The following is a 12496-nucleotide window of genomic DNA, read 5'->3' on the forward strand; positions in this document are numbered from 1 at the left end:
TAATTTATCTTTTGTAATTGTGGAACTTAATGATGTAGAAATGCCCGGTTGGTTATTCGGAGGTACACACGTAGAATTACAGCACATATGCACAAAGTCATCTTTTGGTGGCTGATGATCTCTTTCAAGACAGTGACATACTCGCAGTACAATTTGTTTTTCTCTTACTGACCTAGACTCCAACCGTTTTACCTTTTTCGACGTGGAAGGCCCGACCATGTCTCCCATTTTTTTTGAGTAGTTTGAGAACGGTGTAGAAATATAATTATGTAACGCTTAAACACTTATTAGCACTATTATTTTCACCAATTGTTATCACAACACGTCGATTGCTGACTAACTTAACTGTAAAACGTACAATTTACGCTGTATAATTCACAAACCAATGATACGCTCATGGCTACAAGTACATTAGTGAGGACTGCAACGATGAGATGGAAGTTACGGTAAAGTGACAATGACAGAAATATCGTTGCGTACAGCGTTGCCACTAGTTGTAATAAATATCTACCACTATACAGAAAATAATGAATTTTAACTGATCAGTATTCAGGAAATGTATAAGTATTACTCATTACAAGCTCATTACTGATTTTTGTCATAAATAATACCTTTTAATCGTACTAGTATTGTGTATTATCTATAATTTGCCACAACCTACAACTCTACTGCATTCTATATTTTGATTCTGCTATAAACTGGTAACGTAAAATTTAGATATGACAACGCGCTTTACTCTCAATCATTATTGGTTTTACTATAGGAGGAATAAGTCCAGTTATCACCCGAAGACGATTGTGGATACTAACAATCGAAACGTTGTGAAGTAACTTGGCTTGGAATCTTTCAATTTTCATTTCATGTTAATAATTTTTAATTTTCATCTCGTGTTGATAGTTCAATTTTTTATTTTTTTATTTTAGCTTATTTTTCAGCTAATCTTTTTAATTTTTTATAGATTCTTTCAGTTATTTCCCATAAATGTATATCATATTAGACAATGGAAGTCCGAACTAATGAAATTTCTTGTGTAGACAATATTATAAAAGAAACTCTCAAAACGATATGTAACAGCATAGTCACTCCAATCACCAAAATAGCTTCAGAATTAAAACACTGCAAATTGGAAAACAAACTTGACGCATTTAGCTAATCATATTAATCAGATCGTCATTTAGGTCTCATAGAAAAAAAGCCCCTCAAAATGCACTCACAAACATTGTTTTGCAAATGAATGGTGCTATTGATCAAGTGCCATAACCAATTACTCAGAACCCTAATATCTAGAAGGGCATCCATTACATCAAAGTATATTCAGGTTCTTAGAAGTATCGTTTGGAAAAATATCGAACAGAACAAGTTGTGATTTTATTGAATTTATTTGGTCAAAAATTGTACCCTGAATGTCTAAGATTTTTATTGTGCTTTTGACTCTAACTCAAGTCGATGCCAATGATGAGTTTCCAAAACATATGGACTCATGTAATTTTTTTAACCTGATGTGGAGTTTTGAATAGGAATACATTTGAAGCACAGAAAATCCTAAGCGATATAAGAAAGTTTGACTCCTAATTTGATTTGCATTTTATATTATTGGAGATGCTGAATAATGATCGAAAAATTCAATGAAGGATCATATGTTGTCACTTTTTTAGTTAGGTAGTATAAAGCAACAAAAATTGTATTCAATTCACAATGGTTATAATTAAGAAATTGATGATTTCACCTGAAAATTGAACCTCATAGTCCAGAGCTTCGTCCATAAGATAGAACATGCTAATACAGTTTCGTTTTCATTTCTCCACATCACGTAATGAAACAATTTCAAAGTTCTTAGAAAAAGTAAGGTTTCTTATAGAAATTTTCTAAAATAGTTACAACATATCGTAATTTATTCCTGCAACATTACCTACTAACCCCCTAAATTACGCTACTTCGCCTCAACTGAATAAACACTTTATCCCTTCCTGAAAGTGTTGAGTATGAAAATAAGGTGTTTGAAGGTGTTCTTCGCACCGAGCGTTCCCACTGCAAGTTATAGATTTAACACTATAATTTTCGAATAAATATAACCTTCCATAAATCAATCGCCAATTGATAACACACGATGAATATTCAATTAAAATGTACGAGCTGATTTATAACTCATTCTCGAATGGTGGTTCTACTGAACTTGTTCGGTAAATAATAGTGTTCTGAAGGCATTCTCAATTTTATTCACAGCTGGTTCTTTCAACTGATAAATACACGATCTGTGTCATGTCAACTATTTCATGGAATCGGCCGATACTTGATGACACTAAAAGTGTGAAGACACGCCTGAAGGAGCTATTGTTCACCGAAACACTTGTTGCGTTTTTATAAAACTATTTAGTGAAAATCTGACAATAAAGTGATTCTGGAATATGTAAACTATTCGAAAATGTAGTATAGATATGTCTTTGTTACAATGGGAAATATTGCAATTCCCCAATTTATCGATTCTAAAACACTGTTTGGATTTCTAAGACTTCACACCGACAGTTTCTCGGTCTCGATAATTAAAAAATCTAACGGTTAAAAATATTTCCAGTGAAATTGAAAGTATTTGAATCCATCAGTTGCCGCAAGTGAATGAGCGTCTTCGTCTAGGTTTTTATCAGAAATGTATTTTTGTGATGAAATATGGCTCCAATAAAGTTGCCTGTGTTCGGCTAGGTTTATCGCTTCCCACTTGTGTCATAATTTTTTGGAGGCTGTTTTCCGTTAACCAGCTGTTGCCCCTTTTGAGTGACAACCATCTGTCTCAGCTAAGGATTAACGAGGTCTTACCTTTTGCTATGTGATTCATAACACGTTCTATGGTGTAATTGGCCGATACTTGATGAATATACACAACGTATTCTAGTAACACTTCATTGAAAGATTGTCATTAGACACTTCACAAAACCGCAAACAATTGTATAGCGAAACACGTGCTGCGTTTGTTCCCAGTTTTGTAAACTGTCCGGTGAGAATTTCAAAATAAAGTGTCATTTGAAGAGATGGCATTCAATCTTGCTGAATAAATTTACTGAATATAGTGTTAGTACTGAATGAATTCATGAATACGATTCATATTTTCATGTGTACACAAATTTCAGATTTTTTATACTAATGGAAAAGTGAAAAGCTCTAGGAAACTTTTTCTATGTTAGGTCTGTATTTACTATTTTTTCAAATAATAGGGTCCGTTAAAGAAATATCGAACATCTTTGAATACTTTTACAGACATCAGTTTCATCGTTAAGATTTAGATCGATGTTTGTCTGAAGTAAGTTCTGTTCATAGATTGTAAAATGAGTTATTATACGTGAATAAGCTCCTTAATAAGTTTTCTTTACTTTCCATGCGTATGGCACTAATTAGAATAACTGTCTGTGTAGAATGTTTCGAATCATTTTTCATGAGATTCTTTTGTATTTCATTAAATAGCTTATTACTAGCGATAGAATGCACACCATCTGAATTGATCACATAATTAGGCTCACTAATTTCGGTTATGTACGTCAATAACAATTAAAATTTTAAAATCATCCAAGTTCACAAGCATTAACTAGCTGACTGAGTTTTGGCAAGTCATTTCGATGATTAACGACTACTGAGACTGCAATGAAGTCAGAATCATTCAAATGAAAATAGTGGAACGAATTCATCGTATTATCACAAATTAGTTATGCCTCGTTGGAAGAAAATTTTAATGTTCAACCAATTATTTTTCTCGGAAGTGAATGGGATGACAAACTCAAAAGCGTGTGCTGAAAATGTTGTGTTGGTAGGCTAGTGATAAGTATTTAGGTGGCAGTTTGGTCATTTCAAGAAGATTACAAGTTGATTGATTTGAACGGGGAACTGAAATATCTTATTACATAGAAACTGACGTCATATTCAACTATCTGCTATGATCAACATTTACCCCAGAGTGTCAGATTATGTCATTACGGTCCCAGAAATATTTGACCTCGTTCGTTTCAACTCCGCAGATTATTGTTGATCTCTGCGATTGGCATGTGCTTATTTGAATTACTTGGCTATCTTGCTTCATAGAGAGATGAAACGTTGCATTTTTTTACTGTTTCGGAATATTTCCATATAGAAAACAAATATTTATGATATGAGAAAGTTCAGATATTTCATTCTTCGATGGAAGTATAATCTATAAATTGATTAGATGAAACAGTTTTTCCTCTATACCTTGACAATGCATCATAAGCTCCATGACAATTTTTACTAACAACAAACTGAAAACCTGTATCACTGTATAAAAAACTGCACAAATATAAGACATGATTAATTTGATGTAGGAATGCGTTGTAGTAATGAGAAGAGAATAATTTTTGCCCGATACAACCATCACTATATTTCTTTTTGATGGTTTGGGTCCGATGTTACAAATGTCATGTGAAGAGAGAACATAAATAGTACGAAATATCGAGGTACATAACTGGACAATATGTTCTGAATATATTTCAACTTATGACGATCAACAAGTATTTTGGTTGTTTTTTCTATTTTCCTGGAAAGTATGTTGGGGAAGGGTTCAATTATAGTTTGAATAACATCCTGACAATGCCAGTTGGGTGTATCTTTTTGTAATTTTTTTTTATTAATGATTAAGTCAAAACATTATTTCATCAGTTTCTATCACTGGTGAATTTTGAATTTTATGAAAATATTTGAATACTGTTCTTTCGATTTTCATAGTAAACGAATAGTTTACTCACTCAGGTTTGTCATGTTTGTGTTCAGCGTCTATAATTCATTCATCTATAACTCAAGAGAAATTTTATCAGTTTCGATTTGTTGGATTTGTCTCGCGGAATAACCGATTGACTATCAAACATTTGAAAAATTTGAAAATAAATTTGGGGATTAAACAAATTGACGACGTCGACGTTCAGTTTGTTAGGTTATGACAGTTGGTGCTCACAGCAAAGACAATTGAAGTTATGACATTTGTAATTGTGTGAGCATCAACAAAAGTCACCTTGAAAATAAACGAACAATCTATTTCATTTAATCTGACATGGTTAAGTTTGTAGCAACACAGTGAAGGGTAGAAACTGTAAGGAGTAGTTCTAGACATAGAATCAGTTGGAGATTTTTACTATGATATACACAAAACAGCGTAACATCATAGCCATAAATGCTGTTATTTGTGTGCTCATCTCATGAAATAAATGATCGTATTATTAAAATCACTGAACAAAATACAATAATTATTTAATATGTCATTAAAAACTGATTCAATTTGATACTCAAATTGAGAAACTGTTTGAAATTTAATGATAATTCTTCAATTAGAACGACAACATGGATAAAAATGAAACCATATTAGATCAATACGGTTTTAGGACCTGTCCTTTTTTTGATTTACAATAATTATTTACTAAAAACAAATCTTGATGGTGATCTATAATCGTATGCAGATGACACTGTATATATAGTGAATGGAGCAACTGGGATGAGACCATATCGAAGGCTGAAGTTGGCATGTCAATTTTGAAACATAACTTGAGTTATGAATTGCTCACACTCAATATCACGAAAACTAAATTCATTACATTTTCATGTAGTGGAAAATATCAACCAAAATTTGATGAAATAAAAATTCATAGTTCGAAATGTTAACAGAAACATTTTGAAAAATACAATTGCACTCTTGAATTAAACAGAACCCCATAAATAAAATATTCAGGAATGTATATACATTGTTGCCTGAACTGAAAAAAAACCTTCACTTGAATTAACTTCTGAGAAATATATTTGAAGTAAAAACACTATTGATGTTTTATCATGCATTATTTAACAATATCATGACCTACGGAATCATAGCCTGGGGTGGTGCATATGAAAATTCGTTAAAATATGTCAAGTCTATTCATAAATATGCCATAAAAATAATTTTAAAAAACCTTTCAGATTTCCATCGAAAGTTTAATTCAGAAAATATTTCATTTTGAATATCAGACAAATATTTTACAAAATCAGTACCATCTCTATAAAAAAACATTTTGCAAATACTGTCATAATAGAACATCAGTATAATACAAGATCAAAGACCAATAACTGCTTTCAAATTACTAAGTGTAGTCTACATTCAATGCAACAACACTGCATATGTATTGGTTGCAAAATTTATAATATAATTTCACGAGAAATTAAAAGGTTGAGAACAAAAGCATTTGAAAAAACATTACACAATTGGATATTAGATAATAGTGAAAAATTTAAAATGGTTCTGTTCAACAAATAATTTATTTCACCCTCATTCATTATAAAATACTATTATTGATACATTTTTTCTTTTCTATATATTGTTTCATGAACAATATCTATTAACAGTTAACATTATCTTTATTTTTCAACTAACCCAGTCAAACACTAGTGTTTACACTTAGCAGACTGTGTCAAAATATTATACATGTAATTACAATGTTTTTATATTTATAAACATTCATTTGATATTGTACATTTGTTAATTAATTTGAATTTGAATTTCAATAACAGATTGGAGATGAATGTAATACGTTTAAGAATAGGGATATTTTATATAAAAGAACTATGTTTTTCTCTTAATTTTTTTCTTATTCGACTCTAGGAGCACCATCTGGCATTTTTCATCTCTTCCCCTGAAATCATAAACAGAATGATAGCAGTGAGACTTAACTTTGAAAGAAATTTCATGTCGTCGCCTAAGGTCTCTTGAAAATGATTTGTACCGTTATACAGATATATAAAAAAGTCACTTCATCTTGTAGACTTTTTTCAGCATTACTGATTGAATGAAAAATGAATAATGAATTAAATTTTTCATTATTTTGTTTCATTATTTTATAATTTTTTTAGTCTAACAAGAACTTCAATTTCGCCAATGAAACTTGATGTACAAATAGCTTATATTGGTTTGTATATGATCGCTGTACTTTTCAATAAATTTTCAGATACACAGGATGTTCAGAGATCAATTACAGAAAAAAATACCAAAGAATTTGGGGGAATGGTCGGCTTGGAGTTCGTGGACACCATGTTCAAGATCTTGTGGTGGAGGAATTACACAACAGACAAGAAATTGCGTGAATCGACCGGCAGACTCAAGGTTAGTTACTTTGAAAATATATTTTTTGGCTTTTTGGCTCTTTAAGTACTTCTTCTTAAAAATATAGAAAATTTTCTAAAAATAAATTGATGGGAGTTCAAAATAAACTCTTTGAAAAAATGTGTATATAATGCACAGAAGTTTCTTTCAGATATAAACCGAAAGAAGAAGTCGTATTCTTTAGCGAGAAATGCGTTCTGTCTTCAAAAATTTAAATAAATTCAGAGCAGGAGATGAAGACAAGGGCTTTTGACTCGAAATTCAGAAAATATACCTCAAGAGAATACATTTCTATGCACATGAAATTTAATATCAATGCTCTTTCATGTATTACATTGTGTGGCATTCCTGTGAATAATTTCTATTTCAAATTCATTACGAGTATCTGAAGTACAAACTAAATAAAGAAATTGATTTTTCGAGTAATTCAAGTTCTAATGGTTCTAGCGTGCATTTTCTTTTTGTGTGTATCTGAAAGAAACTTTTGTGCATTTACTACACATCAATGTAAATAATTCATTTCAAACATAATTGTTTTAATACTTCCCGTGGAAGTTTTCTACAATTCTGGATGATGATGGAGAAATTGAAAATAAAAATGAATTGCCATTCATGGATATCTAAGTGATTTGAAGTGACCAGGATTTATAATTCTATGTCTAAAGAAGGAATACCAGTACTGTTAGAAATATTCCTAATAGCTCACACTCTTCTCTACACCGCAAGATGACATGTCTAAACTTTCTTGTTCATACGTTCCCCTTGAGTAGAGAAATGTGCAATGTCAAGAAAAATGTTATCAGGCTGAAAGCAACGGACATTCTTCAAATCTAGTAAATAAGTTAATTAGGCAGAATCTTCGTTAATCTTCGACTTTCAAATAAGATAGATCCAAAGTTTATTGTCCCAGCAGTTGGACTGTTATTTTCAGGTATCTTGCGTGACAACAATGACCTCCATGCTTGTGGTAGTCTCTATGAATCATTTCGTTTGTTAAGGCAGTTGGGACGTTTTCAATTTCGATTGCTTCAAGAACTATCCTGGCCTGAAGATTTTTCTCCGTAGCAATGGTCTTGGTGTTTTCGAAGCTTATTGTGTGACCTGTTTCCTGGTGGTGTTTGAAGAGAGAAGATGCTGGGTCTGATTTGCTGACAGCTAGTTCATGTTCATAGGCTTTGTTGAAAATGCTTCTGTTGGACTGGTCGATGTGAGTTCTGGGAATTTAAATGCTGGACATGCAGTGGCTGATGAGGTTGATCGTATCCACAAGATATGATCAACCTTATCAGCCACTGCATGTCTAGTACATATTTCCGTTTCCAGGACAAATTCAACAAACAAGTGAAATGCGCCCCAATGGGTTCTCTCTCTCTCTCCAGTCCCTACAAACCTCTATATTGAGGTTTGCATAAAAAACGTCCCAACTGCCTTAACAAACGAGATGATTCGCAGAGGCTACCACAAGCATGGAGGTCATTGTTGTCACGCAAGATACCTAAAAATAACGCAGGTACCGGGTCCGGCACACCGGACACCTGCCACGATACATCTACGCCTCTATACCTATCCAACAAATATTGGCCCCGAACAGCAAAGTTATTGTTACCTGTGTGACATCCCGTCCAGGAATTTATGCAAATATGAAGTTTATTGAGTGTCTTGATATTAATAAAGACGTCAATAATTGGACATAGCACTCAAGAAATTGGCAAAACATACACACGTGCTTCGGGCTTTTGATCTATCATCTTCTGTCTAACGGGGATATTGAAATTTATTTCAATTATATAATAGACAAAAAGTGCCTCAGCTCGTCACATGTAAATCTAACTATCGAAGAGTTTTCCAATAACCAGTTGACAAAAGTTGAAGTAAATAAGTTGATGAGCAGAAATTTATAGACTCAAAGACCTGTCAGATACAGCTATCAATTATGGAGGTACAGAATCTTTGAATACAGCTAATACTGAGTCAAGTGACCCAGATAATATTTCTGTTTCTACGTTTTGATTACTTCTTAGAATTGAAGCGTATAGTAGGATGAATGAGTTTCATTGCAGGTTATTCAATTTTCCGTTCCCCACTGGTGTAGAGATTGTCATTTTACTTATTGAATTATGGAAGATTATATAGTATAAAAACACATGAAAATTCTACTTTTGTAAACATTTCCAGCTTAATGGCCTCATTACACTTTAAAACAGCACTCCACAGTAGCAGTTCAATATTCAATTATTTTGTTGTTGTACCAGACATGAACTCTTAATCTCACTTTTCCTTCTGGGGACCATTACTTTTTGCAACTTCGAACCAAGCAGCCGTCTAAAACCAATATTTGCATTTTTATTGATACAACATTTTTATGGTCAATTTATTTTAACGGTCAGTAACCGTGGTGTGCATTTTAGTGTGTGTCGGCGAGATTTGCATGTAATTTACGAACCATACAAGTCGGATTATATATTTCAATGGAAATGATTCAACACTGCAATAGAAAAAAATTTATACATTTTTATTTCTTTCAATTGCAGTCGAAAATATGTATAGGACCTGAAGGAAATTATACAATTGTGAATACTTGGTTTATCGGCGGAGAGGATGTTCTTCATAATATACGGTTATGATTCTTCTGTAAATGTCATTGGCTTTTTTAGTGCCTGTGTGTCCTGGCACTCAGTAAACCAGGTGATAAAGAAGTCATTGTACACGGTGCCATATAGTTGTTCATGGAAAAAAAATTGAAATTTGGATTAATAGTATAGTTCATTGAACTCGATAATTCCAGTGAGAAAACTTGAGAATGTGTTCAGGCTGTATATTTTTTCTGATCATTTGATCCAATATAAAATTATCTTTCAAATGATGTAACACATGTGGCCATTTCCATTCAAAAGGGCGGCGGAGGAGCCATTTTTTCCCAAGTCAATATGGCGGCAGTATGTAGGGACTAACAAACACCAAAATTTACTCAGTTTTTGATTAGAAATCGAAATTTTTCACCCATCCAAGTACTTTTTCGATTTTTTGAATGCCATAATTTTGTTTATTCATCTCGAAAATCTCAATAGGAAGCGATATTGTTTGAATTTTGACATCGAAATATACCTTTTTTACAACAAAAAAATTTGCCTAATAACTCTCTTTGACAGTTTCTAGCATAGAAAAATGAATAGTAAAAGAGGTAGGTACACTTCGATGTTAAAGTTGAAAAATATTGTTTGTTTGAAGGTGATTGACAATGTTTCGTGGTAGTTCGGACTCCCATTGTCTAATATGATAAAAATTTATTTGAAATCCCTGAAATCATCTATGGAAAATTCAAAACAGCTGAAAAAATAACAATTATATCAATCAAAAAAACTGAAATTGCAATGAAATGAAATACAAGCGACATTTGAAATTCGAACAATTAACAAGAAATGAAACTAAAAAATTATTTACAAGAAATGAAAATTAGAAATTAAAAGATTCCAAGCCACGTTACTTCACGAGGTTTCGATTTTTATTATCCACAATCGTCTTCGGGTGATAACTGGACTCATTCCTCCGAGATCTGACCATTTATAGGTCATTTGAGTGCTTTCACCTATCCCCTCTCACCGCTTCATCGGTTTTAGCGGGAGTTGACCGTTTGGTGGGACTTGGTCGTGTTCCGTTTGATTATAGGTTTCCATATGTTACGTATCTCTACGCTAGTTTGGCTAAATGCGTTGGACAGCATATATGCAGCTTCTTTGACTTTTCTCCTATACCAGTGTTTCTCCTTGTGGATGATTTCAGCTTGAGACCACCTGCAAACATGCTCTGCTATTCCTGAGCATTTCTGAGCAAGAGGGGATAGGTGAAAGCACTCAAATGACCTATAAATAATCAGATCTTGGAGAAATAAGTCCAATCATCACCCGAAAACGATTGTAGTTACTAACAATCCAAACGTCGTGAAGTAACTCGACTGGAAATTTTTTAATTTTTAATTTTAATTTTTTGTTAATAATTTTTAATTTTCATTTCTTGTTAATTGTTCAATTTTTGAATGTGGCTTGTATTTTCTTTCATTTCAATTTCAGTTTTTTCGCTTATTATAATTGTTATTTTTTAACTAGTCTTTTTAATTTTTATAGATTCATTCAGGAATTTCAATCAATTTATATCATATTAGACAATGGAACTCCGAACTAATGAAATAGAAAAATATCATATCTTATTTTCGAGATAGATGAAGTAAAGTAAAGCATATTATAAAAATTTGAAAGAGTACGTGGATTAGTGAGAAATTTCGAATTCTTGTTCAACAACTGAGCGGATTTCATCTCTTATTTCTTCTTGTATGACGTTGTTGAACAATATTTGTATAGATGACTACATAGTGCCGCCATATTGAATTAGGAGAAAATTCATTCCATGCCGCTATTCTGAATGGAAATGGCCATTTGTGTTGAGTTATTGAGAAGAGAATTTTTCATCCAATCAAATGATTGGAAAAAATATACAGAATTCTATTTGAAATTCTTGTTTAAGGCTGATTTTAGGACAACCCTGTATAGATATTTGAGTGTTTTATCATTGAAACTAACGGCTTCGATGATCTATATCTTCATCCTGAATTCCAAATTTTTTTCCTCATAAACAATTGAATATCACCGTGTACAATGATTTCGTTGTCACCTGGAATAGTCAACCTAATTCCTATACGCAAATTCCCCAATTTTTTACAGTTTTATCATATTACTGAAAAATGAAGGTTTCCATTAATTTTTCATTTTATTGTCCAATGACGATTATTTACTTTGGAGAGGTTCAGTTTGTCAGTCAATATCAGAAGGTACTGACGGTTAGAGTAAGTTTACGGTTCAGTTATTTACAAATATTTCACTCTCATTGCACCTGCCAATTTTCCCCGAACACCCACTTCGGGAACCCCAATATTGCGATTCATTCCATATCCTGGTGTTAAATTTGGGAACTTGATTATACAGTGTGTAACAACGAAAACTTAACAGAGCCGTTTTTGAATATAAAAAGTAAGATTTTTAAAAAAAGCTCGAACACGTCGATTTCTAGTACGCATCCCCTCGGAGGGGTGCGTCCGACGACCCTTATTTAGATAGGGAAAGTAGGTCGAGTGGCACCTTGTTTTAAAGGTCTTTCGAATACCTTTACAACTCTGTTAAAAGAAATTTTTTTTTTTTTTTTTTTTTATTCATCAATTCGCATCAACCGCTAGGGTTATTAGCGACGGATCAGTACATATTGAAAAATGTTGGTAATGTTTGGTAAAAAAATTTTTGTAACGATTAGTTTTCGAGATAATTTGAAGTTAAAATTGCCATGTTAAAATACATTAGACAGACCTCTCGGTAACTTGCATGCCTAAATAAA

At 32.5% G+C, this 12496-nt stretch overlaps 2 protein-coding genes across 4 annotated transcripts in view; one reads left to right on the top strand and one right to left on the bottom strand.

Moving 5' to 3' along the window:
• Positions 1-12496, top strand: part of loh (thrombospondin type 1 domain containing lonely heart) — a 701195-nt gene that overhangs the window by 242160 nt on the left and 446539 nt on the right. For both annotated transcript variants that reach the window (XM_074181270.1, XM_074181271.1), the window contains exon 3: positions 6963-7117. In XM_074181270.1, coding sequence (XP_074037371.1) covers positions 6963-7117 — 155 coding nt within the window. The remainder of the gene's footprint in view (positions 1-6962; positions 7118-12496) is intronic.
• The window catches only part of LOC111508677 (gustatory and odorant receptor 22), a 134452-nt gene that overhangs the window by 91756 nt on the left and 30200 nt on the right, over positions 1-12496 (bottom strand). The gene's annotated exons all lie outside the window — the stretch shown is intronic.

The sequence above is a fragment of the Leptinotarsa decemlineata genome, unplaced genomic scaffold (genome assembly GCF_025532065.1).
Source record: "Leptinotarsa decemlineata unplaced genomic scaffold, Ldec_3_MD MMD2_tig00026307_RagTag_RagTag, whole genome shotgun sequence".
In the NCBI taxonomy this organism is placed as follows: domain Eukaryota; kingdom Metazoa; phylum Arthropoda; class Insecta; order Coleoptera; family Chrysomelidae; genus Leptinotarsa; species Leptinotarsa decemlineata.